The sequence below is a fragment of the Gopherus flavomarginatus genome, chromosome 1, assembly GCF_025201925.1.
Source record: "Gopherus flavomarginatus isolate rGopFla2 chromosome 1, rGopFla2.mat.asm, whole genome shotgun sequence".
Taxonomy (NCBI): Eukaryota; Metazoa; Chordata; order Testudines; family Testudinidae; genus Gopherus; species Gopherus flavomarginatus.
Window position 1 is genome coordinate 129882572 of NC_066617.1, and position 24678 is coordinate 129907249.

The 24678-nt window shown below is 40.4% G+C and overlaps 1 protein-coding gene across 1 annotated transcript; it reads left to right on the top strand.

The window, feature by feature from the left end:
• The first annotated feature begins 445 nt into the window (after positions 1-445).
• LOC127032648 (poly(U)-specific endoribonuclease-like) lies at positions 446-23857 on the top strand. The gene is made up of 7 exons (XM_050919988.1): positions 446-558; positions 7413-7512; positions 15514-15625; positions 16749-16870; positions 16959-17071; positions 17941-18094; positions 21369-23857. The coding sequence occupies exons 1-7, from the start codon at positions 548-550 to the stop codon at positions 21630-21632; spliced, it is 876 nt and encodes a 291-aa protein (XP_050775945.1). The 5' UTR covers positions 446-547; the 3' UTR covers positions 21633-23857.
• The last annotated feature ends 821 nt before the right edge of the window (positions 23858-24678 follow it).

A 24678-nucleotide genomic window follows, 5' to 3' on the forward strand; every position in this document is an offset into this window, starting at 1 on the left:
GACACTAAGAACCCAAGCCTGCTCTCAGTGAAGTCAATACTAAATTTTTAGGTTTGAAGTGATTGTTTCTGGATGTAAAATTCATACACCATGTGGAAAGTAGTGGGCAAAGAATTCAATTCTGGAATTCCCTACAGAGCTCTTTTTCTTGTGTGCCTTGTAAATCTGCACATCCACCATGACAAAAGCTCTAGAGGCTAAGAATGAGGAAAAGGCAGATCTAAGTCTTGTTTACCGTCTCTCTGTCTCCTCAGCATGCATAACACCAGACAAGTTACTCCAGCTACTAGGAGGTTGCAGCTAGACAAAAAGTTAGTATTGTCAGGTGTTGCCCCTCCCCTTCCTCTATCACACTCCCCTCCCATAGCTACGTGTCTGCATCTCCATTGCCTCCTTGCCCGGTCTATCACATTGACTGACAGTTATGGGTAAGTAGGCTGTGGGAAAGAGACACCTCTTCAGTCTGTTCACTGAGCTGCAGGGTTTTGAGCTTCAGCTGGGATATTACTCTCCAGTGTGTTTGCCAAGAGAAATATATTCTCTCAGCATGGCTCGTAGGTAAGGGAGAATCACAATGGCCCATTATTCCTCTTTTTTTAATGACAAATAGACAAGAGAGTTGTGCTTCTCTAGGGCACCTGTATTTAAAGGGGGCTTTAATTAGAGTGCAGCACTGCAATAACATTCTGCTAATTGTTTCTGTTCTATTGCTTCAAGTTGAAAAGCTGCTGGGGGCTAAAAAGGCAATTGAATCATATGCTGCTTTATGTAAAATAATGTGATACTAAGATTAGATGTTTTAAGACAGCTGATGTTGTAGGATACCTTGTAAAGGTAAAGTTATAATGATGCAAGCCCCTCCTAGTCTTTCATCAATCCCTCTTGTGTTTTTGTGGAATTATAGGGTCTTTCTAGGCTGTTTATTGCATTGATACAGTTGTTATTATCTTTGAAACTTGAAGCTTGATCTCCATTCTACAGATACAGTCCTGTTTACTGGATCGGATTCTTCTCTCAAATGTATCATAAGGTTGTAAATCAGGCGTAACTCCACTGAAGCCCATGGAGTTGCACCTACGGCTGGAATAAATGAGAGGAGAATCGATAGTTTATTTCTTTTACTAACCATTACGTACAATTTTAAGGGAATCTTTAAATGCATGTTAAATCTTTATGCAAAGGGTTTACTTAGCAACCTGGGCAAATGTTTTGCTTCTTTTAAAAGCACAAATGATGTGAAGATTAGAGGACTTTTAACAATTGTACTGCTGCTAAAAGTCTCTTGAGGATAAAATTACATTGCAGAAGATGTACATACAAGCCTTCAGTTTGGGTGTTGCATTGCACATTTACACTACAGTTTTTGTTGCATTGATTTGGTTGAATTCATTAGAACTAGCTTTCAGGCTGGTTGTTTTGGTTGGTTACACCAGTACTTATTTCTTGCGCAGAAACTATTTGGACAAGGTGAAAAGGGAGATAATGTGTCTGTGGGGCTGGGGGAGATTTTACAGCTGAATTGCACAAAGAGCAAATGGCATAGCATGCAAATGTCTTGTTTTAAATTAGCAGCAATGCTAAGGTTGGAGTTTTGTTTTAAGTGTACACCTGTTAGAATATAGTAAAGTTTCAGTCAAGAAGCTACATCCCAGCAGCCCTCTTGCTTCTTACACTCTCACTATAGCTTTTATAGCACTGAAACTGAAACATAGATTTGAGATGGCTGAAACCAGCAACACTCATGCAAAATTCATTTTTAATCCTATGCAAAACACGGCCTGTCTTGTCATGCAGAAATTGTTTTAATCTTTCTTTATATGGAAACACAATGCTAGTAATTGAGGTGATATCATCAAGAGTATGGAAGGAGGAATAATAGGGAAGAAATCAAGAACATACGAGACTTCATGCTTAAAATGTATTATGTCCTGGGGCTTCAAAGTCTCAGAGGTTGTCACGCCAGATGGCTAAGGTATTTTTGTGACATTTAGAAACACTTTGTTCAGAATGACACTGTAACTTATTAACTAAAATCTCAGTCTTGGAAGGGTTTGGTTTTGCCTTTTGTTTTTTTCACCTTCATTCTAAACTTCAGATACTATCTGTGTATATGCTCTGTCCTGTTTGAAAAGAAAAGGAACAACGAAAAGAGCTGGAAAATCCCTACGTTTATGGATGCCATTTTTATATTTTGGTCATGGACAGAGGAGAGAAAAGAGAAAGTTATTGTGTACTGTGAAGTGACTGAAATTCTAGGCACACATTTTCTAATCACTCAGGTCCAATAAGGGGTAACTATTACATTTAATATAGATCTTTCAAGGGCAAAAAAGGGTCAATCTTGTGCTTTAGCTACATGAAGTTAAAGTGTTAACTAACATAATTGTAAATTTTAGCATAGACACGATTCAAACATTTGGTCTAGGACACAAACATGAATTGCTAGTCATGTTTAACCCTAGCAAAAAATGTTTGTATCCTGTCTGAACTAGAATTCACAATCATGTTAGTAAACCTGAGTTTATTAACACACTAAAACACAACAAAACATTCAAATGTAGACGTGCCTTTTGGGAACTTGTATAGGTACATTGCAAGAGTACCTAAGAATTTATGTGATAAGTTCTCAATGGTCAATTGAACATAGTGATCCTTATGCCCCACAGGCGGGCTGTGAGGTTCAATTCACGAATGTTAATAAAGCCATCTAGGATCCTTAGATGGAAGGTATTACAGAATGTGTATTTATAATTATGATAATTGTATATGAAGCATGACAAGTGCTTAGTACCTAATCATCCTGTGGTTTATTTTTAAATCTGACCCAAACGTCTGTTTTATATTGATATTACTTGTTCCCAAACCAACTCTAAGCAAATGAGATGTGAAAGTCCAGCAGTTCCCTTCTCTCCTACACTTGTACTGCAGAATGTCAAGGAAACTGACTTAGATTCTGCCCATTTATAACTTTAATCGCTGAGCCCTTGAATAAAGGAAACCAAGAGTTCAGTATATGAAGTTGTCCATTGCATTGCTATATTAACCACTCATTTTAACCTCTTCACCCCTTGTTTGTTGGGTTTTTGTTTTGTTTTGGTTTTTTAAGATCTGTGGGCTTGGGAAAAATCATTAGTAAGTCAGAATGATCTGTGGAAAGAGAGGGGGAGGTTGTATGGGTTGGCAAGAACAGCAGCAGTGGATTGGGATGTGAGATGAAAGGTAGTAGGGGGAGAGAGAAGGCAAGGTCAGAAGTGGGAGGAGCTTCAAAAGCAGCTAGGAAGAAACATAGGAGGTGATCAGTTCTGTGACATTCAGTGATTGATTGTAGTATGATGGGAGTATGGCAACTTGTTGCTTCCAATATGCTTCCTGACATGCAACTGAATTGGTATTTTGGTAAGAAAAGAGTTAATTTGACTTGCAGCTATAGTCTGATATAAAGGAATCTGCCCAGGCACACAGCAAGTGTGCAAAGCAATGATTGTTATACCTCTGAAATTTATTATCAGGGGCCTTGTGCTGGGAGATATTTTTCACACGTTGTGAGAAGAATAAAGTTTTCATTTCTTTGGCCAAGTTCACCCTGAGTAAAAGCCTAAGTTAGCACCAATAATGGATTCAACCTTTGTTCCAGCTGCTTAATGCTAGTGATGGATTTGGCCCTTATTCCCCTTGATTTCAATTTCAGTGCAAGTTTGATTGCTAAGACCAGCAGGAGCAGGGAGTGCCTCATATCAATCAATGACAAGCTTCTTTGACTAATGAAATAGAATCATTTAATGGGATTTGATGTGTATTCTGTGCAAGGCCTTCAGGGCTAAATGAACTGCGGCTGCTGAAGAGGCCAGGATTGTGTGTAATGCTAGAAGGAATACAGGATAGAGAAGCGAATCCACAGGGCAGCTATTGCAAGGAGACCCTCATTTCCACATCCGCTTTATAACCAAAGCCATTGTGTTAATGGCAGTTTAATATTTGTGCACATATATTGTTACTGTCAGGGAAGCAGTGTGTCACAAGTTCCTGTTATCACAAGACATGGAGTTGATTTTTACAGTTATGTAGATTTGTAACACATGGTAAATACAAGAGTCTGTCATTTCCTCAGGTAGTTTTGTTTCCTGTCCTGCACTTACATAGCACATTTTCTGTGGGTTTTGTTTTCAGCGTCTGGTTTCTACACTATGTATTGTGGGTAATATTATTTCGCCATTCAATTTATTCAAGCGGTCTGTTCTAAAGCTAATTTAAGAGCTCCAAATAGAATTACAAATATCTAAAAATAAATAGATGCATGTGAACAAACGGACATATGCTGTTCTCCTTCACTTTCATTCATCTTTTGCTTATACTTAAATTCTAAAGGGCCAAACTCTGCCCTAAGATACATGCCAGTCTCTCCCATTGAAGTCAATGGGACCCTGTACGAGTGCACCCAAGGGCAGATTTTTGCCCATAGCTGTCAGTTTAGACTTTTGATTTGACACCGTTCAGATTGGCATTTCAGTGATCAGTGATCAATGTCTTGTTTATCTATGCTTGGTTCTTGTGCCAATATAAATTTGCGTAAGTCCTCATTGTATCGTTCTGAACGAATGTGCTGGACTTGCCAATTCAAATAGTTAAACCAAATAAAATTTTACTTTGCAAAGTCAGAAGGATTATAAATGAGCCCATTTGAACAGTCACAGCAGACTAAGAAATAGAAACTAGATAGGTCCTACTGGCTGTATTTTCAGATTGTCCTGACCTTGTTAGCTTTCTTCACTATTGAAAGAAATGTCACAATCACTTGGTTACTAAGGGTGTATCTTCACTGTAGAGTTAACTTGGGTGATTAGCATTTCAGTCTGGGCACTGGGATGGGCCTAGCCTGGTTGTGAGCAGCCACACGGCATAGCCATAGCCGAGTTACTGTGTCCTCACTGCTGCTATGCTCACCCATGTGAGTCTCTAGGACTTCTGGGGAGCACATAGATTCCATGGTTCTTTGTGCTGCACTAACCTGAGCTGCTCTCTGATTCTTGCCTGGTGAATTGTGGGAGAACTTGTCCTTCTGCACACATGGGGGGAACTGGAGTACCATCAGCGCATGGGTGATTTTGCTTGCGTCCTCAGTACAAAATGATCAGGTACCCAGGCCAAGTGAAAGCCTCACTGGGGCTTTAGCTTGGGGCCTGAGATCAATCAGCTAGTCCTGGTTAAAAGCACCACCACACTTGGGCGATAGGGTCTTGTGTATGGACTGGAGGGAGGGCAGGGATAACACTTAAGGAAGAGCCCCAGTGAACTCGGAAGTGAAGATATACCCAAGAACTGAGGCTAGTTCCACAAACTTAGTACCACTTGAAGAAATAGGGTCAAAACTTCACTATAAATGTAAAACAAAGGGAAAAATACTGTAACCAGCTCCACTACGGGGTACTATAGTGAGTGCTGTGGTACAACAGTCCCCTTTGATCCCTCGTATCATGGCCTGTGTACCATGCGCTCTAAGCACTAGGCTCTTCAAGGTCCAGCCCTTGTTGGGTTCCCATAAATACTCACACATTTTGAGTAAAAGGATTGCTTTACTATACAATCAGGTATGCTCCATGATGGAGGGGCAGAGGATTCTATCCTGATCCCTGTAGGTAACTGGCTGAAGCCCTGAAGTGTGAGATTTTATAATAGTCATTGTCTTTATGCAGAGCTGCAAGTGAAATGAGCACATTGTGGGCAACACAAGGCAATCCTGTTCTTCCCGTGGACCACAAAGGAACAGGATGAATAACCTAGTGCCCTGTATCCTCCTGCTGTGGCTACTGCTCTCCTCTGCCAACAACAGAACGTGTCTGGCCCACTCTCAGCTTACTCATCCCAGGCTGACTGCTATCTGGCCTTCCCTCTGCTGCCAACCCTCAGGCTGCTGTGCCTGGCCTCATGCAGCTTCTGTCCCCTTGATAACAGTTTTCAAATACATAAAAATTGTTACAATGGGGAGGGAGAAAAAATGTTCTTCTTAGGCTCTAAGGATAGGACAAGAAACAATGGGCTTAAATTGCAGCAAGGGCAATTTAGGTTGGACATTAGAAAAAACTTCCTAGCGGTCAGAGTAGTTAAGCACTGGAATAAATTGCCTAGGGAGGTTGTGGAATCTTTGGAGATTTTTAAGAGCAGGTTAGACAAACATCTGTCAGGGATGGTCTAGATAATACTTAGTCCTGCCATGAGTGCAGGGGCTGGACTAAATGACCCACAGAGGTTCCTTCCAGTCCTATGATTCCTGAGCCTGGTCCCCTCTGACCTCAGCACACTACTTCCTTTTCTTGCATTCTGGGGATTTTGGAGCTCTCTACTGGCTGGATGGTGAACTGGCTAACCATATCCTGCCCTGCAGTCTCCACCTCAGCCAGGGTGGAGGTAAAGTAGGAGCCCAGTTATCAGCTAGCAGGTTCGTCATGAATATTAAAGAGAAACAAAATGTCACCTTCACATGCCTTCTTGATGAAAGCTCCTTGCTGGTGGCTATGTAATTCTATTTCTAAGTGAGACAAATGTCTTTCAAAGTGTGGAGGGGCCAACATGATAGCCTTACAGTGAGTGCTTAGTGCCACTCCATGCTGGAGGAAGACCACAGACGCGAGACTCGATTTGCCCCTGGATTAGTCTAGTTTTATGCTGGTGTTTTGAGGTCCACTGGGTTTTTTGGAAGGGAGGAAGCACCATGAATTGCTCCACAACAATCTTCCTGACTGATCTAGGAGAAGCAATGATGTACTCTGAAGGAAATCCCCTCTTTGAGCAAAGGAAAGCTGCTCTGATATGGGAATTTGAAGGATTGGAAGGTGGAGAATTGGCGGGAATAGGGAATGTGATGGAGTAAGGGATCTTCCCTAGAAAACCAACCATAAAAAAAATGGAATTCTTCACTTCTTTTTCTATTCTGTTGTGTAGTGTTGCTGTTGGCTGTTAAACATCTGCTGCCTTCCACACTAGAGATGGCTGCATTTTTGTGATGAGTTTATAGAATCCTTCTGGATGAATGGTTGTCATCTTTATTTTAAAAATTTTTATTAATAGATTTCACTAATTATAAAATAAAACTGAAATCTACTGTTCAAAAGTAATATCAATTGCTCTAAAAAGGAAAAACTTACTTTGAAAACTTACAAAATAAATAATTTCCCATTTCTTCATAAAGTACTTTAGGTATTATCCACAGACTGTACTACTAATTAATATTGCCCCTCAGACAAGAGTAGCACTGACTGCGAGTGTCATGAGCAGAGAAAGCTCCCTCAATGCCCTGAAATCACCTAAATGCTACTGAAGTACCACCAGAAATATGGATGCTGCTGTTGACAAAGTTATATTGATCTGGGTCTTTTTTTTTTATTTAAGCATTGATATTTTTCTGAATTTCTTTGCAGGCTGGAGTTAAATCATGAACTTTCTAAACTTTTCAATGAGCTATGGGATGCAGATGTTAACCGCTTTGTGCCTGGGAAAGATTATACAATTGACTTACAGGTAATTTAGCTAATAAATATCAGGAGGAGTGAGGACAGGATGAATCTATATGAAATAGTGGGAGTAGGAGCACAGAGGGTTGGGGGGGGGGGGCACTGTTTATGTGTGTATATATATATAATGGGCCCAATTCCCAGGTCCATTACATCACTAGAATGACAGAAAAAGTGCTGTAGAGAGGCTGCAAAGAGGCTGGATACAGACCCCTGAGACATTCTCAGCATAATAGAATTCCCTGGGCAGCAGAGCCAAATAGCTGGCTCTGTTCTCAAATACCCCCCACCTCCCCCAAGATTTTGGTTGGGGCATAGGGGTAATGACCAGAGAACTTCTGCATTCTGGCTACTTTTGGCAAACATAACTGCCCCTTGGATCTGGTAAAGGTGTGGGCAATCCCTGCATACCCCATTGTGGCCAGGTGTGGATCTGCAGCACCTTGCCTCAGTGCCCACTCAGGTTCTTTCAGTCAGTTACCCAGACTAGATTAGTTCAATCATGTACTCCCTTTGAGGGGTCTGGTTTATTGACTCTTTCTACTCACTTCTTTAGTCACCCATGTTTGCACCCACTCTGGGTCCGTGTAAGAGCCTTGGTCAGTTTCCTTCCTCCGTTCAGGAGTCCCCAGACAATTCCTTTGTTCCTCTCCTTAAGACAGGACTTCCCCAGCTCTCTTCCTTGGGAGATGGAGTTGTAAATTAGGCCAGCTGTAGAAACCCAGCCAACTTCTCCCCGAGCTGGCCTTTCTCCAGTCAGCCCTTTCACCCTCAGGCTGAGAGCATGAGCAAATTAACCTTCATCTACTGCTATCTCCCCTGTTCTGAAGGAAGAGACAGAAAATAAACAGCCTTCTTTCCAGAGCTTGTCTTACTTGGCTAGGAGAGAGGGGAACCCTGCCTCACCCACCCTACAAGGCTCTTGGGCTCAGACCCTTAAAGAAAAAGTAGTCTGGGACCATCTCCCTCCCCCCAAATAAATAAATAATAATAAAATAATCTAGCTTTGCTATCCATAGGTCTTCATGCTTTCTAAAAAGTCCCAGGACTTACAGGGACACATCACAGAACAGAGCTTGACTGACCTCCTTACTATCCTTAAGGTGACAGTCACCCTGTTATAGAGCTATTGCAATTGAATATAGTTTAAAGCAGCCTTGCAATTACTCAAGCTTTTGTCAAAGGTCTCCTTTTCCCTGCTATCTTGGGCATTGTGCTGAGCCCATAAATTGGACCCAATACATATAAACTTGTTGTTCTCTAAAAATGTTTCTCAATGTTGTACTAAGAGAAACCCAAGTTTTTTACCTTTATTGATGACAGTGTGGATTTCCTTGTATTGCCCTGAGAAATCTTCAAGACACAATGTATGGCAATTCTGTCACTGAGTGTGCTAGCCATTTAGTTACCTGTTGCATCTTCCGTACAATCGTCAGTATTATCAGATCAGTCTATTATGGGGAAATGTGTTTTGCAATGTTTTGATAAGGGGAATTAAACACCAGCTAATCTCTAAGGGTAAAATCCTGTCCCAACTGAAGTCAATGGCAACATTCCCTTTGAGTTCAGTAAGATCAGGATTTCACTCTAGGTCTTCAACAGTGTTCATATTGGTTAGCGCCTATGGATTGTGGTCAGTAGATGAGGATGAGGAAGATTTTCTGGCCACTGGGTGATGGAGCCAGTTTGGAACTCCATCTGGAGTGAATTCTGAAAGCCTCACTCTTCCCAGTACTATTCTCCTGACAAGCCCCACCTTTTCCAACCTGCTAACTATCTATTCTTCTCCGAGGCAGTGCATGCTGCTTGTTCAGGCTGTGGCTAGAAAATGCAAACTGCCTTCAATTCTGGAGTAAAATTAACCAGGCTGGTAGGTAAAGTGAGAATGAGGCTCTCTGCCCACAGAGGCGGAGTACCTCTTACATTGCTTGGCATGGAAGGATGATCCTGTGGTTAAGTTAGTAGGCTAGAATACAGGAGATCTGGGTTTAATTCCTGGCTCTACCACAGACTTTTATTTGACTTTGAGCAAGTCACTTCATCTACCCTGTGCCTCAGTTCCCCATCTGTAAAAGGGGGATATTATTTCATTACCTCACCGGGGTGTTGTGAAGACAAAATCCATTGATCATAGAATCACAGGAATATAGAGCTGGAAGAGACCTCAAGAGGATGTCTAGTCCACTCCCTGTCCCCCCCACCCCCCGCCATGCCAATGCTGAGGCTGGGCCAAGTAAACCTAGACCAACCCTGACCAGTGTTCATCTAATCTATTCTTTAAAACCTCCAGTGATGTGGATTCCACAACCTCCTTTGTAATCTGTTCCAGTGCTTTACTATCCTTATAGTTAGAAAGTCTTTCCTAATAGCTAACATAAATTTCTCTTGCTTCAAACTAAGCTGATTACTTCTTGTCCTACTGGGATTGTTTAATCTGCAGAAGAGAAGAATGAGGGGGGATTTGATAGCTGCTTTCAACTGCCTGAAAAGGGGCTCCAAAGAGGACTGTTCTTAGTGGTACCAGATGACAGAACAAGGAGTAATGGTCTCAAGTTGCAGTGGGGGAGGTTAGGTTGGATATTAGGAAAAACTTTTTCACTAGGAAGGTGGTGAAGCACTGGAATGGGTTACCTAGGGAGCTGGTGGAATCTCCTTCCTTAGAGGTTTTTAAGGTCAGGCTTGACAGAGTCCTGGCTGGGATGATTTAGTTGAGGATTGGTCCTGCTTTAAGTAGGGGGTTGGATTAGATGACCTCCTGAGGTCCCTTCCAACCCTGATATTCTATGATTCTACCCTCAGTGGACATGGAGAACAATTGATCACTATCCTTTTTTTAATAACCCTAAACATATTTGAAGACTATGATGTCCTCCCTCACCCTTCCCTTTTCTAAACTAAACATGCCTATTTTTTTCAATGTTTCTTCATAGGTCAGGTATTCTAAACCTTTTATCATTTTTGTTGCTGCCCTCTGGACTGTCTCCAGTTTGTCCACATCTTTCTTCAGGTGTGTCACCCAGAACTGGACACAATACTCCAGTGGAGGCCTCACCAGTGCCACATAGAAATAGACCAATTACCTCCTGTGTTTTACATACAACACTCCCATTAATACATGCCAGATTGACTTTTGCCTTTGTCACAACTGCATCTCACTCTTGACTCGTTCAATTTGTGATCCACTATTAACCCCAAATCTTTCTCTTCAATACTTCTGCCTATATAGTTATTCCCCATTTCGTATTTGTGCATTCAATTTTTCAATCCTAAGTGTAGTATTTGGTTCATATCTTTATTGAATCTCAGGCTTTTGGTTTCAGACCATTTCTCGAGTTTGTCAAAATCATTTTGAATTCCAATCTTGTCCTCCAAAGTACTTGCAAATCCTCCCAGCTTGGTGTCATTCACAAATTTTATAAGCATACTCTCCATTCCATCATCCAAATCATTGATAAAAATATTGAATAGCACCAGACCTAAGACAGACCCCTCTGGGATCCTACTTGATGTGTTCTTCCTGTTTTACATCGAATCATTGATGACTACTCTTTGAGTATGGCCTTTCAAGCAGCTGTGCTCCCACCATATAGTAATTTCATTTAGATCATATTTACCTAATTTGCACATGAAAATGTCATGTTGGACTGTGTCAAAAGTCTTACTAAAGTCCAAATATACCACATCTACTGTTTCCTTGCTGTGACACTATCATAACCTTAGTCCCAGATTTGGACCTTAGCGTCCAAATATGGGGGTTAGCATGAAAACCTCCAAGCTTAGTTACCAGCTTGGACCTGGTACTTGCTGCCACCACCCAAAAATTAGAGTGTTTTTGGGGCACTCTGGTCCCCTGAAAAACCTTCCCTGGGGACCCCAAGACCCAAATCCCTTGAGTCTCACAACAAAGGGAAATAATCCTTTTCCCTTCCCCCCTCCAGGTGCTCCTGGAGAGATACACAGACACAAGCTCTGTGAATCCAAACAGAGTGACTCCCCCTCTCCGTTCCCAGTCCTGGAAACAAAAGCACTTTCCTCTTCACCCAGAGGGAATGCAAAATCAGGCTAGCAAATCCAACACACACAGATCTCCCCCTGAATTCTTCCTCCCACCAATTCCCTGGTGAGTACAGACTCAATTTCCCTGAAATTTCCCAGAAAAGAAAACTCCAACAGGTCTTAAAAGAAAGCTTTATATAAAAAAAGAAAGAAAAAAATACATACAAATGGTCTCTCGGTATTAAGGTGACAAAATACAGGGTCAATTGCTTAAAAGAATATTGAATAAACAGCCTTATTCAAAAAGAATACAAATCAAAGCACTCCAGCACTTATATTCATGCAAATACCAAAGAAAAGAAGCCATATAACTTACTATCTGATCTCTTTGTCCTTACACTTAGAAACAGAAGATTAGAAAACAGAAACTACTTCTCCAAAGCTCAGAGAAAGCAGGCAGACAGACAAAAGACTCAGACACAAACTTCCCTCCACCCAGAGTTGAAAAAAATCTGGTTTTCTGATTGGTCCTCTGGTCAGGTGCTTCAGGTGAAAGAGACATTAACCCTTAGCTATCTGTTTATGAAGACACTGCAATAAAAAACCTGCAGCACCAAGTCTCAGAGTCTGGGGAAATTGACTCAGGCTCACATGGCTCGAACTGTGGGGCTAAAAATTACAGTGTAGATATTCGGGCTCAGGCTGGAGCTTGGGCTCTGAGATCCAGTCTGCTCATGGAGTTTCAGAGTCAACAGTTAAACACTTTTTTTCTTGGAGATATTCAGCCAGGGGTAATTTACTGATATTTAGCTGGCACTAAGCATTTAGAGAAGGATCTGCTTGCTCTGGTAACACTGTTTCTTGTTCAAAATCCATGTATAGATTAAACATACTAGTCATCTAATATTATTGCATCAAAATGTTCTGCTTTTCTAACAGGATCCTTTAGGAAAGTTTCACAGTTCATATGTGTAAATGGGATCAAAACTCAGCAGCATAAAACATATTCCACTAAACTGAGGCATTTAAATATAGAATTTATTGTTGATGCCACATTTGTGGGAATTATGCTGAATACGGTTGCTGTTATAAATTATATACATTGGGCTCAATTTTGCCTTCAGTCAACCCCACTCACTTTGAACGGGTTGCACAGTCAGGGCATAATGTGACTCACTTTGCTTTTTTTCTTTTCTTCCTATGGAGTTAACAAGATTTGTCAGATTTCTTCCTCTTATGTAATGCCTGTCTGCTCTAACAGAGACCATGTGGAGAAGTGCCAGTTCAGTTGTTAATGTTTTTGAGTTTTTTCAATGCCAGGTAAATCAAATGTTATGAGAATGAGGAAAGGAACATATTTTATGATGCCTGAAATTAGCTAAATGCATAATGTAGCAATGGGGGGAGGGGCAATGAAATCTAGCAGTAGCACATTGCTTATAATGCAGTATGTTTTTAGCTTGGTAAATGTCTTCATTTAACACATCTAAGGCCAAATTCTGCTTTCTGTAGCACATTGAAATAAATGGAGTTATTCTGAATTTATACCAATATAATTAAAATCAGAATTCAGAAATGCTGAGCACTCAACAGCTTCCATTGGCTTCAAAATTAGACCCCCCCCAAATCCATACTTGGGCACTAGTCTCATTTTCAAAAGCTTCAGTGAGAGCTGTTTGGTGCTCAGCACTGTTGAAAATCAGGTAGGTTTCCATATAGGGATTTTAAGCTCCTACTTTTGAAAGGCTGGCCAGAAGGTTTATTCTGTAACAAATCTGTTTCTTTATCAGATATTTGAGTTTTATTGTATTTCCGTAGATTCCGGTTAGTCGCTGGAAAATGTTCTAGAATTCTATGACTATTAAATAGCTATCTGCTAAAGGAGCAGAGCAAGAGATAGGAAGCCAAGTAAAAATGTTGAACATCATGGAGGCCATAGATCCTTGCGGAATTCTGCTTTCCATATTCCTTGGTGATAGCAGATAATTTCCTGTTTAGAGGTCAGTTTCTCTCACACCAGCAACATCCCTTAGTCACTGAGGCCCCGATCCTGCTCTCACTGAAGTCCGTAACAATGATTTTAATACTGTAGGATCAGGCCCCAAAGCAACCACCTGTAGTGAGAACCAGGAGGTGAAATCAATGAACCAGTACAGCAAATCAGTCAAGCCAGTTGATTTCAGTAGGACTATTCATAGAGCCCTGCAAATCTATGGATATCTGCTTTATATCTGCGGATATCCATATCTGTGGACCATGTTTGCGGATCGCAGATGGATGCAGATCCAAACTTTATATCTAGAGCCCTGCAAACCTGTGGATATCCACAGACCATGTTTGCAGATCTCACATTGGATGCGGATACAAATTTTGTATCCATGCAGGGCTTTAGTCACATGCTTAAATTTATGAATGTGATGAAATGCTTTGCTGGATTGAGGCCATAGTGCATATTATTGTCTGTCATTCTTATTATAATACTCTGTTTTATTAAAGAAATCTACTGTGCTAGGGCTCAAAAGACAACTAGCTATTGAATTAATATTCAAGTGAGAGGTAAACACACACAATAATTTTTAATATGCTAGAAAATATTCCATAGCATATTCTGTAAAAGTAATGAAATCTTAATAGTATCAGACCTCACTACAGTGATTCTGAGCTTATTTTTTTTATCATAAAGTAGGAAGAGATGGCTATGTGTGTATAAGTTATGAGGGCACGGACTGGCAAAGCACAAATTAGTGAGGTTCTGCTGTCTAGCAGAATTTTACCATATACAGAGAGAAGAAACAGTTAACACCATGGCTGTGAAACCACAACCTCGTCAGAGCATTTTATAATGCATGGCAGGCAGGAAAACAGGTAACTCTCACAGCATCCATTTAGAATGACAATTCTGTTCTTCAGCTAGCTGAGCTGCACTTGGAGTAAGAGCAGCGACTTCCAGCAACTGAAATAAAAAGAAAGGCAAGTTGGCAAGTGTCAAATAAAAAATATTAGAGGAGTATTTTTTTAAATGAAGTTTAAGTCCCAAAAGTTTTGTGCAAATTGTTTTCTATTTTCTTCTAAAGATATTGATTTATCTGATTTCTGTTTTCCATTAATACTAAAATTATTATCGGAGTGTTACACACCAAGCGCTAAGTCTAGACTCCTCCCTTTGCAGGGGAACTGGTGCAGTTTTGCTTTGTGATGGAGCAGGGAACTAAATGTGGGCAGCCCTGCAGGGCATGTGCACCCCTATTCAGTGTGGAATGCAGCAGCACATAGGGGCGCACTATATGGGTGGGCTAGGGACTGCTGGAAGTGGGGCTAGAGGATCAGTTGCTATGTTCTTCCTCCTTTCCTTTGCACCAGGGGTTTGGGTATGTACCACACCAGCTCTGCAGTGCATCTACGCAGTGCTTGGCCTGGATGCTACACTGAGAATTTGAATCCAAGAGAAGAATTTCCACTCCGAAAACTTAAAATCTCTTACTGGAACACGGCTGACGTTCAAAAACACAAAGGGCAGTTAAGTGCCCAACTCTTATTTAAAGGCAATGTGAGTTGGGCGCCTGGCTGTCCTTTATACCTTTGAGAATCTCCCCCTCTGGGCCTGATTCCACAATTCTAAAGCAGGCACTAATTTCCCTGAAGTCAATGGGAGTTTTGTTTGTGCTAGGAGTGCAGCATCAGACCCACATTGCGCCACTTGATTGCTTATTATTTATACAACACAGAGGTATCTTTGGTCATTCATTATAGGTATGCTCCAATGAGCCATCACTGTTAGCCCTGAGAAGGAGGCAACAGGACCCTTTCAAACTCTTACAATGACAAAAAAATAATATTTTTCTCTTCTTGATGCTATGATTTATTGTATAACGATCTCTATTGTTTTGTAGTATAATAAACAGTTTTAATAGCAGTTAACTTCTTGCTGTGCTTTGATTACTACTAGGAGAGGGATTATCCCCTTTAAATACATTTTGCATCCTTCATTGTTTTGTTTGGATATTTCTCATAGGAAAAAGCAGGCTTTGTACAACAGAGTAGCGGTGTTGCAAGGGACAGTGCATCTGAGCCGCTGTTTCGCTACGTAAATGAAGAGCGTCTGAAGAGCATAAAAACTTTTGCAGGTGAGATCTTTCCTGTGGTTTGTTCCTCAGTAATTGTGCATCCTTTCTTCTCATTGCCATTTTGGTAACATTGGAAATGGAATGATGAATCTGCATTTTTTTAAAATGTTGACTTAAAATGTAGCATTATGTATAGCTTGAATGGAGACTATTTGGAGATGAAGATCATCACGCAGTATGTCATTTGAAAGGGAATTTCCCCTAGATTTTCAATAAGATCTTGGAGTTTACCTGTGGCCTCTATTTCAGAAAGTATACTGATCTCCAGAGGAAATATGCAGGTAAACAATGTACAGATTTTTGGTAAGATTGGCTAGAATTATACGTATTTACAAGAATAAATTCAATCAGCAGAACGCAGCAAGTTTTAAAATCTAACTTGTTCACACTTAATACTTTTGTTGCTCAGATGGTTGGCTGCACCGGTATTAAAAGAGAATACAAACTACCAACATTACCTTTATTTCAAACAAAAGTCTCTGAGCAGTATTCTGATATCTGTTATACCTGTGAGACAATGGCAATATAAGCAGTGGCAGCAATCTCTCTGTATTTACACAGCTGCGTAACTCAGAGCAGAATTTGGCTTTATGCCTGTTAAATGGCAGTTCCAGAAACTGCCTTTCCAATTTATTACTTATTCCTTGGTATCTCTAGAATCATTAACTAATTAATTGGGTTGTAACATTATTTCTCATTTTGCAGCCATTCAAGTTCACACTGACTCCTTTTCTGCATGGAGGATGTTTTCTGGCATTACTACTTCTACTGTGGAACAAGGACCTATTATTCACATAGATCTTTTTTTTTTTTTTTGGCAAGGATTAGCACCCACGCCAGGGCTGGGCTCACCTGGGGATGGGCAAACTTCATATTATTGAACAGCAATGCCTACTGGGCTTAAAACCCTTGATCAGAGGAAAGATGCAATGATACAGCGATTAGTGGAGCTTCACCAGAACACTGTTATTTATATATCTGCTATACGAGATAGAATACCAGAATTGATCCTTTTTTTGTGATTATGTTGCCTTCTAGAGGCCAAGCTACAAAGGTGATTTTAGTCTACACACTGTTGAACATCTATACCAGGTGCCAGGCTGAATGGAATCTTTCTTTGCAGCTTTTGTCTCCCTATTGGATAACTATGAAACGTCAACTGGTGTAGCAGAAGTTGTGACCCCACAAGAAATGGCTGAAAACAATCGTTTTCTTGATGCTATCTTAGAAACAGAAGTAATGAAAGTGAGTAGAGCAGCTCTTCATGATTTATCACTTGCCACAGTTAACTGTAAATTAAACTAATTATATTTCCTTGTTTTCAATCCTCCAGATTACTCATCAATATTTAGTTAGAAAAAATTGGTCAAAACCCAGTCTTAATGATTTCAAGTCTCAGCTCTATGACATCTGGTTTCAGCTATACACCAGGGAAACAGGAAAGGGGTATGTATGGTCAATGTGGATCTGAGTAGTAACCATATTTAAGAGGATGTAAGAAATAAGGCCACGTCCAGACTAGGAATTAAAATCGATTTTAGATACGCAACTTCAGCTACGGGAATAACGTAGCTGAAGTTGAATTTCTAAAATCGAGGTACTCACCAGTCTGAACGGCGCGGCATCGATGTCCGCGGCTCTCCGTGTCGATTCCGGAACTCCGTTCGGATTGATGGAGTTCCGGAATCGATGTAAGCGCGCTCGGGGATCGATACACCGCGTCCAGACTAGACGCGATATATCGATCCCCGAGCAATCGATTTTAACCCGCCGATGCCGCGGGTTAGTCTGGACGAGGGCTAAGTCTGTATGTCTCACAGACATAACCACAGAAAATGGAGAAAGTTATGTATTAATTGGTTATGTATTAATTGGGTGAAAGTAATTTTTAATGTCCCACTGTTTCTGTAATAGACTGTCCTGGCTTGTCAAAGACTATTTATTTTATTTTTTGAAGACTGAATGATTACCAGATACGCAATCCCTTTTATGAAAATAGATGCATTTGAGAGACAAAAAGCAATTTACAGATAAATGTCAATTTAAAATGGAAAAGACAAATGTTCTGGTCCACTGGGTTTTTTTTGTTTGTTTGTTTTTTACCAGTAGTTATTCCTTTAACATCAAGTAGCAACTTTAGATTTCACAACCAGCTCTTTATTTTTATTTCCACAAAAAAGAAAAAGAAAACATTCAAAACTGGCAATGTTCATGGATAACTCTCAGCAAGTGCCAATTTTGTTCATTTCCTGGCCTTCTGCATCCAGCAAATTAAATTTTGTAGCTAATTATTTTTTATGCTGATTTTATTGTAGGCCTGATTCCTGTGGATTCGAACATGTGTTTGTCGGAGAAACAAAACATGGAAAAGAGATTCTGGGTTTGCACAACTGGGTACAATTTTACCTTCAGGAAAAGCATAAACAAGTTGACTACAAAGGCTATATTGCCAGGAGGAAAAAGAGCAGGGTAAAAGAGATTTAGAGTTGTCTGTTTGTATGTGTACAATTTATAGATAAGGTGAGTAAATCTACTCACAATGTCTCTGTTAATGAGTCCAGGGCATCATGGTGTTGGGGGAGACAGATTATTTTTATTTTTGCTGTTGATTTTGTCTGCTGTTAAAGCTCAATGCCCACCCAATTTTTAATTCCCCACTGAGATGCTAAAATTTTCTCAAGCCACCTTTTCCCCCAATACCACTTGTGGTCAGAGGGGATTAATAATCCGCTAGTGTCTCCATTGATTTACCATGCTGGACTCAAGCAAGAATGCCTTATATTGAAAGATGCAGAGTGTATTCACCACAAAAATCCCTTGGAAATTCCCCTGCCTTTCAGATGACATTGGCCAGAACCCTGTAAGTTTGCTGCCTTTCTGCCAAGTCCCAATGCATTAAGTTTCAAAGGGCCCAATTCTGGGAGCTGTTGAGCTCTGTTAGGATAATGGGTTCAGACAAGTATGTCCATAAAAAAACAGCATAATTTTGTCATTCGCATGATGTATCAGGGTTAAAGAATGAGACTGGGACTTTTTGTTACTCTCTTGATCTGAGATCTTGGGACTTAGGGTCTTATCCAATACCCAATGAAGTCATTGGAAGACTCCCATTGACTTCAATGGGCTTTGGATCAGGCACTTAAACATTCTGTACTGTAGTTTCCTCATCTGTAACACAATGCCAATCATACCTAACTCATAGTGCTGTTGTGAGGCTTAATTAAATGAACACCGACAACTTAATCTGCTGAGTTATAAAAATTGTGAATTAAAAATAGTTTTAGCCTTGGAGAACCCCTGCCAATTGTTTTGGTTTAACAATCATTTTCCTATTTACAAAAATGAATTCTCTGCACTATGGCTGTGTGAAGTGCCTATACAGACAGGGGACGCTGACCTGACTGAACAGAGGAAACAGTGAAAAATGACTCTTACTCAAATTGCTAGCTAATGCACAAAGAGAAAGTACAGAAAATATAGAGAAAATATTCTCTCAAAAATAATCTTGGGTGTTACTTGTAACAATAGTAGGTTAAAATAATCAAGCAAGTATCAACTTGAAGTTAATAGTGTCCCTTAAATTCAGGCAATGTATTGTGAGAACTGTGAGTGAGAGGTGCTATAGAACAATGGTTCTCAACCAGGGGTACGCGTGCTCCTGGGGGTACACAGAGGTCTTCCAGTGGGTACATCAACTCATCTAGGTATTTGCCTTGTTTTACAACAGGTGACATAAAAAGCACTAGCAAAGTCAGTACAAGCTATCATTTCATACAGACAATGACTTGTTTATACTGTTCTAAATACAAGTCTGTCGCATCTGAGACGCATTTAACATGCAGGATTTCAGCTTTACGTGGTCGGCAAAAACAGAAAAAAAAGAGAAAAATAGCAATTTAAATACTGTTTCCGTAGTACGGGTGATTCCGCCCGCCATTACACTCAATGTAATTTTGACTATATGCAATTTTCGCTTTACACACTGTCTGCAGAACATACCCCAACGTAAGATGAGACAGACCTGTACTATACACTGAACTACAAGTACAATATTTATATTCCAATTGATTTATTTTATAATTATATGGTTAAAAACGAGAAAGTCAGCAATTTTTCTGTAATGTGCTGTGACATTTTCTTATTTTAAGTACAGTAGTTTTTAAGTGAGGTGTAACTTGGGGGTAAGCAAGACAAATCAGACTCCTGAAAGGGGTACAGTAGTCTGGAAAGTTTGAGAATCACTGCTATAAAAGTGCTGTATTGTACAGTAACTCCTCGCTTAACGTTGTAGATACATTCCTGAAAAACGCGACATTAAGCGAAACAATGTTAAGTGAGTCCAATTTCTCCATAAGAATTAGTATAAATGGGGGGGTTAGGTTCCAGGGAAAATTTTTTCAGCCGACAAAAAAAACTATATATTATATACACCTCTACCCTATTATAACACGACCTGATATAACACAAATTTGGATATAATGCGGTAAAGCAGCAATCCGGGGGGGGGGGGGGGCGGGGCTGCACGCTCCAGCGTATCAAAGCAAGTTCGATATAATGTGGTTTCACCTATAACGCGGTAAGATTTTTTGGCTCCCGAGGATAGTGTTATATCGAGGTAGAGGTGTATACACACACACGCACACAGAGTATATGTTTTAAACAAACAATTGAATACTATTCACAGCTATGATGATTGTGAAGCGTGGTTGAGGTGGTGAAGTTAGAGGGTGGCAGAGGATGGGATATTTCCCAGGGAATGCCTTGCTGCTACATGATGAACTAGCACTCGGCTGAGCCCTCAAGGGTTAACACGTTGTTAATGTAGCCTCTCACACTCTACAAGGCAGCAGGAATGGAGGGGAGGGGAGACAGTATAGCAGACAGAGGCTGACACACACCTTATGTGTGGGAGAGAGAGAGAAAAATGCACACTGCCCCTTTAAGTAAGCTGACCCACTCTTAAGTGCATTGTCTCTGTAAGTGGATCAGGAAGTTGAGATAGCAGCTGCTGCCCCAAGCACTCTCTGTCTCTCTCCGTCTGTGTCCCCTCCCTGCTCTATATGCAGAAAGGGTAAGCAGGGTGCAGGAGCAGACAGGAGGCAGCCACCCTGACATTAGCCCACCCCATTTCCCCCCACCCCTGCACAGCAAGCAGGAGGCTCGGGGAGCAGCTCCAAGGCAGAGGGCAGAGCAGCACATGGCAGTGAGGGGGTGGGGAACAGCCCAGCAATTGCTAGCCTGCTGTGCAGCTGCCACACAGGGAACTTAGGAGAGTGGGGAGCTGATAGGGGGCTGCCGGTCCACCCTGGTTCCAAGCCCCCACCAGCTACTGCAACGGGCTGCTCTTCCTGCAAGCAGTGGACAAAGCAGGAGGCTGCCAAATGACGTTAGAAGGGAGCATTGCACAACTTTAAACGAGCATGTTCCCTAATTGATCAGCAATGAAACAATGTTAACCGGGACGACTTTAAGTGAGGAGTTGTACATAGTTTTATTTTGTTTTCACAGTGGTGCAGTTTTCATTTGTGCCTATAGATGTCACCTTTCAACCATAAAGGAGGCCATAATTTTAGACACTGATGCAAGGGAAACTGACAGAGATGTCACTTCAGGGCAGGAGCGGAGTAACCACCCCGCTACACTCCCACATTTGTGTTTGCAGAATAAACCTGAATGTGAAAATATATCTGTCTGGTCATAAGGAGTATTCAGGGATTTTCATGTCTTTTATTTTTGGTTACAGCCTGATGAAGATGATCAAGTTCTGAGCCTACAGTTCAGCTGGAAAGGTCTAGTAAAACCTGTGGGAAGCACCTTTATTGGTGTCAGCCCTGAGTTTGAATTTGCCCTCTATACGATCATTTTTCTTCAGTCTCAGGAAAAGGTCACTCGTGAGATGGTGCGGCTAGAGGAGTATGAACTACAGATAGTTGTGTATCGCCATGGTAAATACATTGGAACAGCGTATCCTGTCCTCCTTAGCAGCAACAATGAAGATTTGTATTGAAAAGGACCAAGCTAACCTGATTTTCTTTTTGAGTTTAACTGTAGTTTTGTATAATTTTAAATGTCATGTTTGGAATAATTTCCTTTTGTTCTGTATTAAGATACTTAACCTAAGATGTGCCTTTTAAAGAAAAGTTCAGTGCCTGTCCAGGCTTTGAAATCCTTTTTATCACTGTAACCAAGGATGAAAGACTTTGTATTAAAGTGCCTTCATAAATCATAAATCTGTACTTTTAACTTCCTGACCAGACAACAATTTTTTAAACTATGCCCTGTTAAAATGAAAATAGGGGTTTTATTTGTTAACTACTGCACACCTAGAAAGACTGATAAAACCATATAAAATACAGACCAGAATATCCCATAATAATTGTATCTTGTGGCATTAGTGTTAAAATTAAGCTCTCTATTATGGCAGTGTAAAACAATACTGAATAGCTGTATTTTGTGCTCCCATCCTCAGTTATAGACTGAGAAAAGGATTTCTGCCAATGGCAATCTGGACAATTATGACATAATCCCTCCCCTTCCCAACCAGCACAAGCCTTATGAACACAGAAGGACTTCCTGGAATGAAAGTCAGTGCAGCACTTATCACACTACATCCAATCATTCTTCTACAGGACAGGACACATCTTAAAACAATGATTAATGAAAACTAGCAGGAAGCCAGAATAACTTGACTGCCTGAAGCCGGTACGCCATAGTCGGGGTACCGGCTTACTTTCACCTCTGTGAGTAGTGAAATAATTAACTGGGGTCCTGCTTCGTGCCAGGGCTAAATGTTCTGTGGGCTCTGCATGGCAATGACATTTTGTCTTGTCTCCACAGGCAGCTGTATTCTTGGAACAGCTATCCTAATTAATCATTGTTGGCTTTGGGCCTTCAGTTTTCAACTTTATTGATATTAATTCTAGGCTGCTGGAGGTGGATGGTGAGCAGGTAGCTGCTATGCTACTCAATCGAGGCTTAGAGGCTGGGAGCTGTGTGAGCGAGACCATGTGCTATGTGCAGATGGCAGGTAAACACATGAAAGATTGCCTGCTGTTAATCACACCTCAGGAGCTTGCACAGGGTTATGCTATCATTGCCCATAGCCTGTCTCCCAACCAGGAATGTACTGTTCATTAAAATGGAAACCCGAGAGCAGAAATATGCTTTGCTAAGCCTTTGTTGGCCAGGACTGTGGGGGAGGAGGGTTCTTGACAACGTTATTGAGTTAAATAACAGACAAAGGGTCTTATTTAATTCTTGGTGACTATGGACACTAAGCGGGTATCACCTGCTTGATCAACACACCCTTACACAAAAGAGACTTTCTTAGATGTGATCCCATCAGATGGGATCCCACATGGTAACGCGCTTCTGAGCTCACAAGGCTTAGTGATCAACACACATCACTATACACACCTACATGGACACTGGCTTGTTGAATACTTGACAGAGCACAGCCATCAAGGGGCTCTTGACTCATATACACACTGCCCAGATAGTGTTTTCTGCCTAAGAAATATCATGAGATTTTTAAGAAAAGCTCCCTGCAATATCATGCTTCCACAATTCCAAGATGGAAATGTTGCCTGTGGGCACCATTGGGTAGTTTGTTTAAGAGTTTATCTTTTGAACACTCTTTAACATTCCACTCTAAACATTCAGCACAAAATTGACCTGAATGTGCAGCATTTTAAAAAAATAAGAAAAAGAATTTCTCCTGTCCAGATCCATTCAAAACATACTTCACCATCTCCTCTGGCAATCAGTTTCCTAACCAGGTTTCTTAATAACTCCATACTGTACACCACCATCGCCTAAAGCAATTGTTTTCTGGGTTTTTTTGTTCTCCGTGAGGGGATCAAAATAATCACACGTAGACTGTCAACATTTTAAATTGATAGAAAGTTTATTTAAAGCAAAGCTCTATTAGCCAAAAAAAAAAAAACATTTAAAAAATGTAGTCCTACTAAGCCAAGGAAGTCTGTTAAAGAATTATTGCTGTTCATGGAAAAAAATTTCCAAAAAATTTACTTGCTGAGTTTTCACTGTAATAAGATGAAAAAGCTGCTTCCTTTTTTTCTTGATTGCAAATATGGTGAATTTTAACAAATTTATATTTTCATAAAATCAAAAAGGTTTTATACTAATTGTGGTAGCAAGTTTTTCATTTGTTTGACACCTAACATCAGATGTTTCTATGAAAGTTTCAAGTAAAGTCCTGGTTCTTTTTTACATTGGCATTTCTGTGAAATTTTTGATTTATGTAACATCATATGTCATTAGTTTCAGGGCAAATCCAGATTCAAATATCTTTTTATGGATGGCTGTAAAATATATTCAAAAGGAACTTACATCAGTTCACACCAGCTAAGAATTCTGTTATTCATAAAATAAACAGTAATTTGCATTTTAATAATGGGTACATTTTAAACAACCTGTAGGAATGCTTGTGCTCTATCGCTGTTAGCTTCTGTTGTGTAGTGTGGTGTCGTACAAGAGAGCGTGAAATGTTCTTGGACATTAACTTCTCCCTCTAATGTCAAACTGAAAATCTAAAGTGAGATACAAATGCATCCTCTATTTATTTTCAAATACAAAGAGATTAAAAAGTAGCCTCTGTTTATATTTCGCTCTTCTGCTGTTTGTTTCAGCAGAAAAAAAATGGGTAAAACAGAGTGAAAAATGACTAATCATCTCGTTTGGCTATGTAGCTGTTGTGGGGGTGGGGGAGGCTACTTCCTCAGCTGGCATAGTATTAATACTCCATATAAGAGAAACATTCCAATAAAATGAAATTTGAGTCAGCAGCTCCAGGCCTCTCCTCGCAACTCTTGGCTGCTTACTAAAAGCAAATTAAAAAAATCTCTGAAAAAAAAATGATGAAGTGTTGTTTCAACATTTTCAAATGATTTTTCATTTGGTTCATCTTTTCATTTAGAATTTTACTGCGATTTAAATTTAAAAAAGAATTGAGTCGTCAAGTCACAGAATTTAAGGCCAGAAGGGACAGCCACCAACACCACTAAACCCAACAATATCTATGCTAAACCCAA

What these genes read in the sequence shown, in the direction of transcription:
- LOC127032648 (XM_050919988.1), top strand. An exon ending in TAGAAACAGAAGTAATGAAA is followed by an intron (nt 16,871 to 16,958) that starts GTGAGTAGAGCA and finishes TCAATCCTCCAG; the next exon opens with ATTACTCATCAATATTTAGT. An exon ending in CCAGGAGGAAAAAGAGCAGG is followed by an intron (nt 18,095 to 21,368) that starts GTAAAAGAGATT and finishes TTTTGGTTACAG; the next exon opens with CCTGATGAAGATGATCAAGT.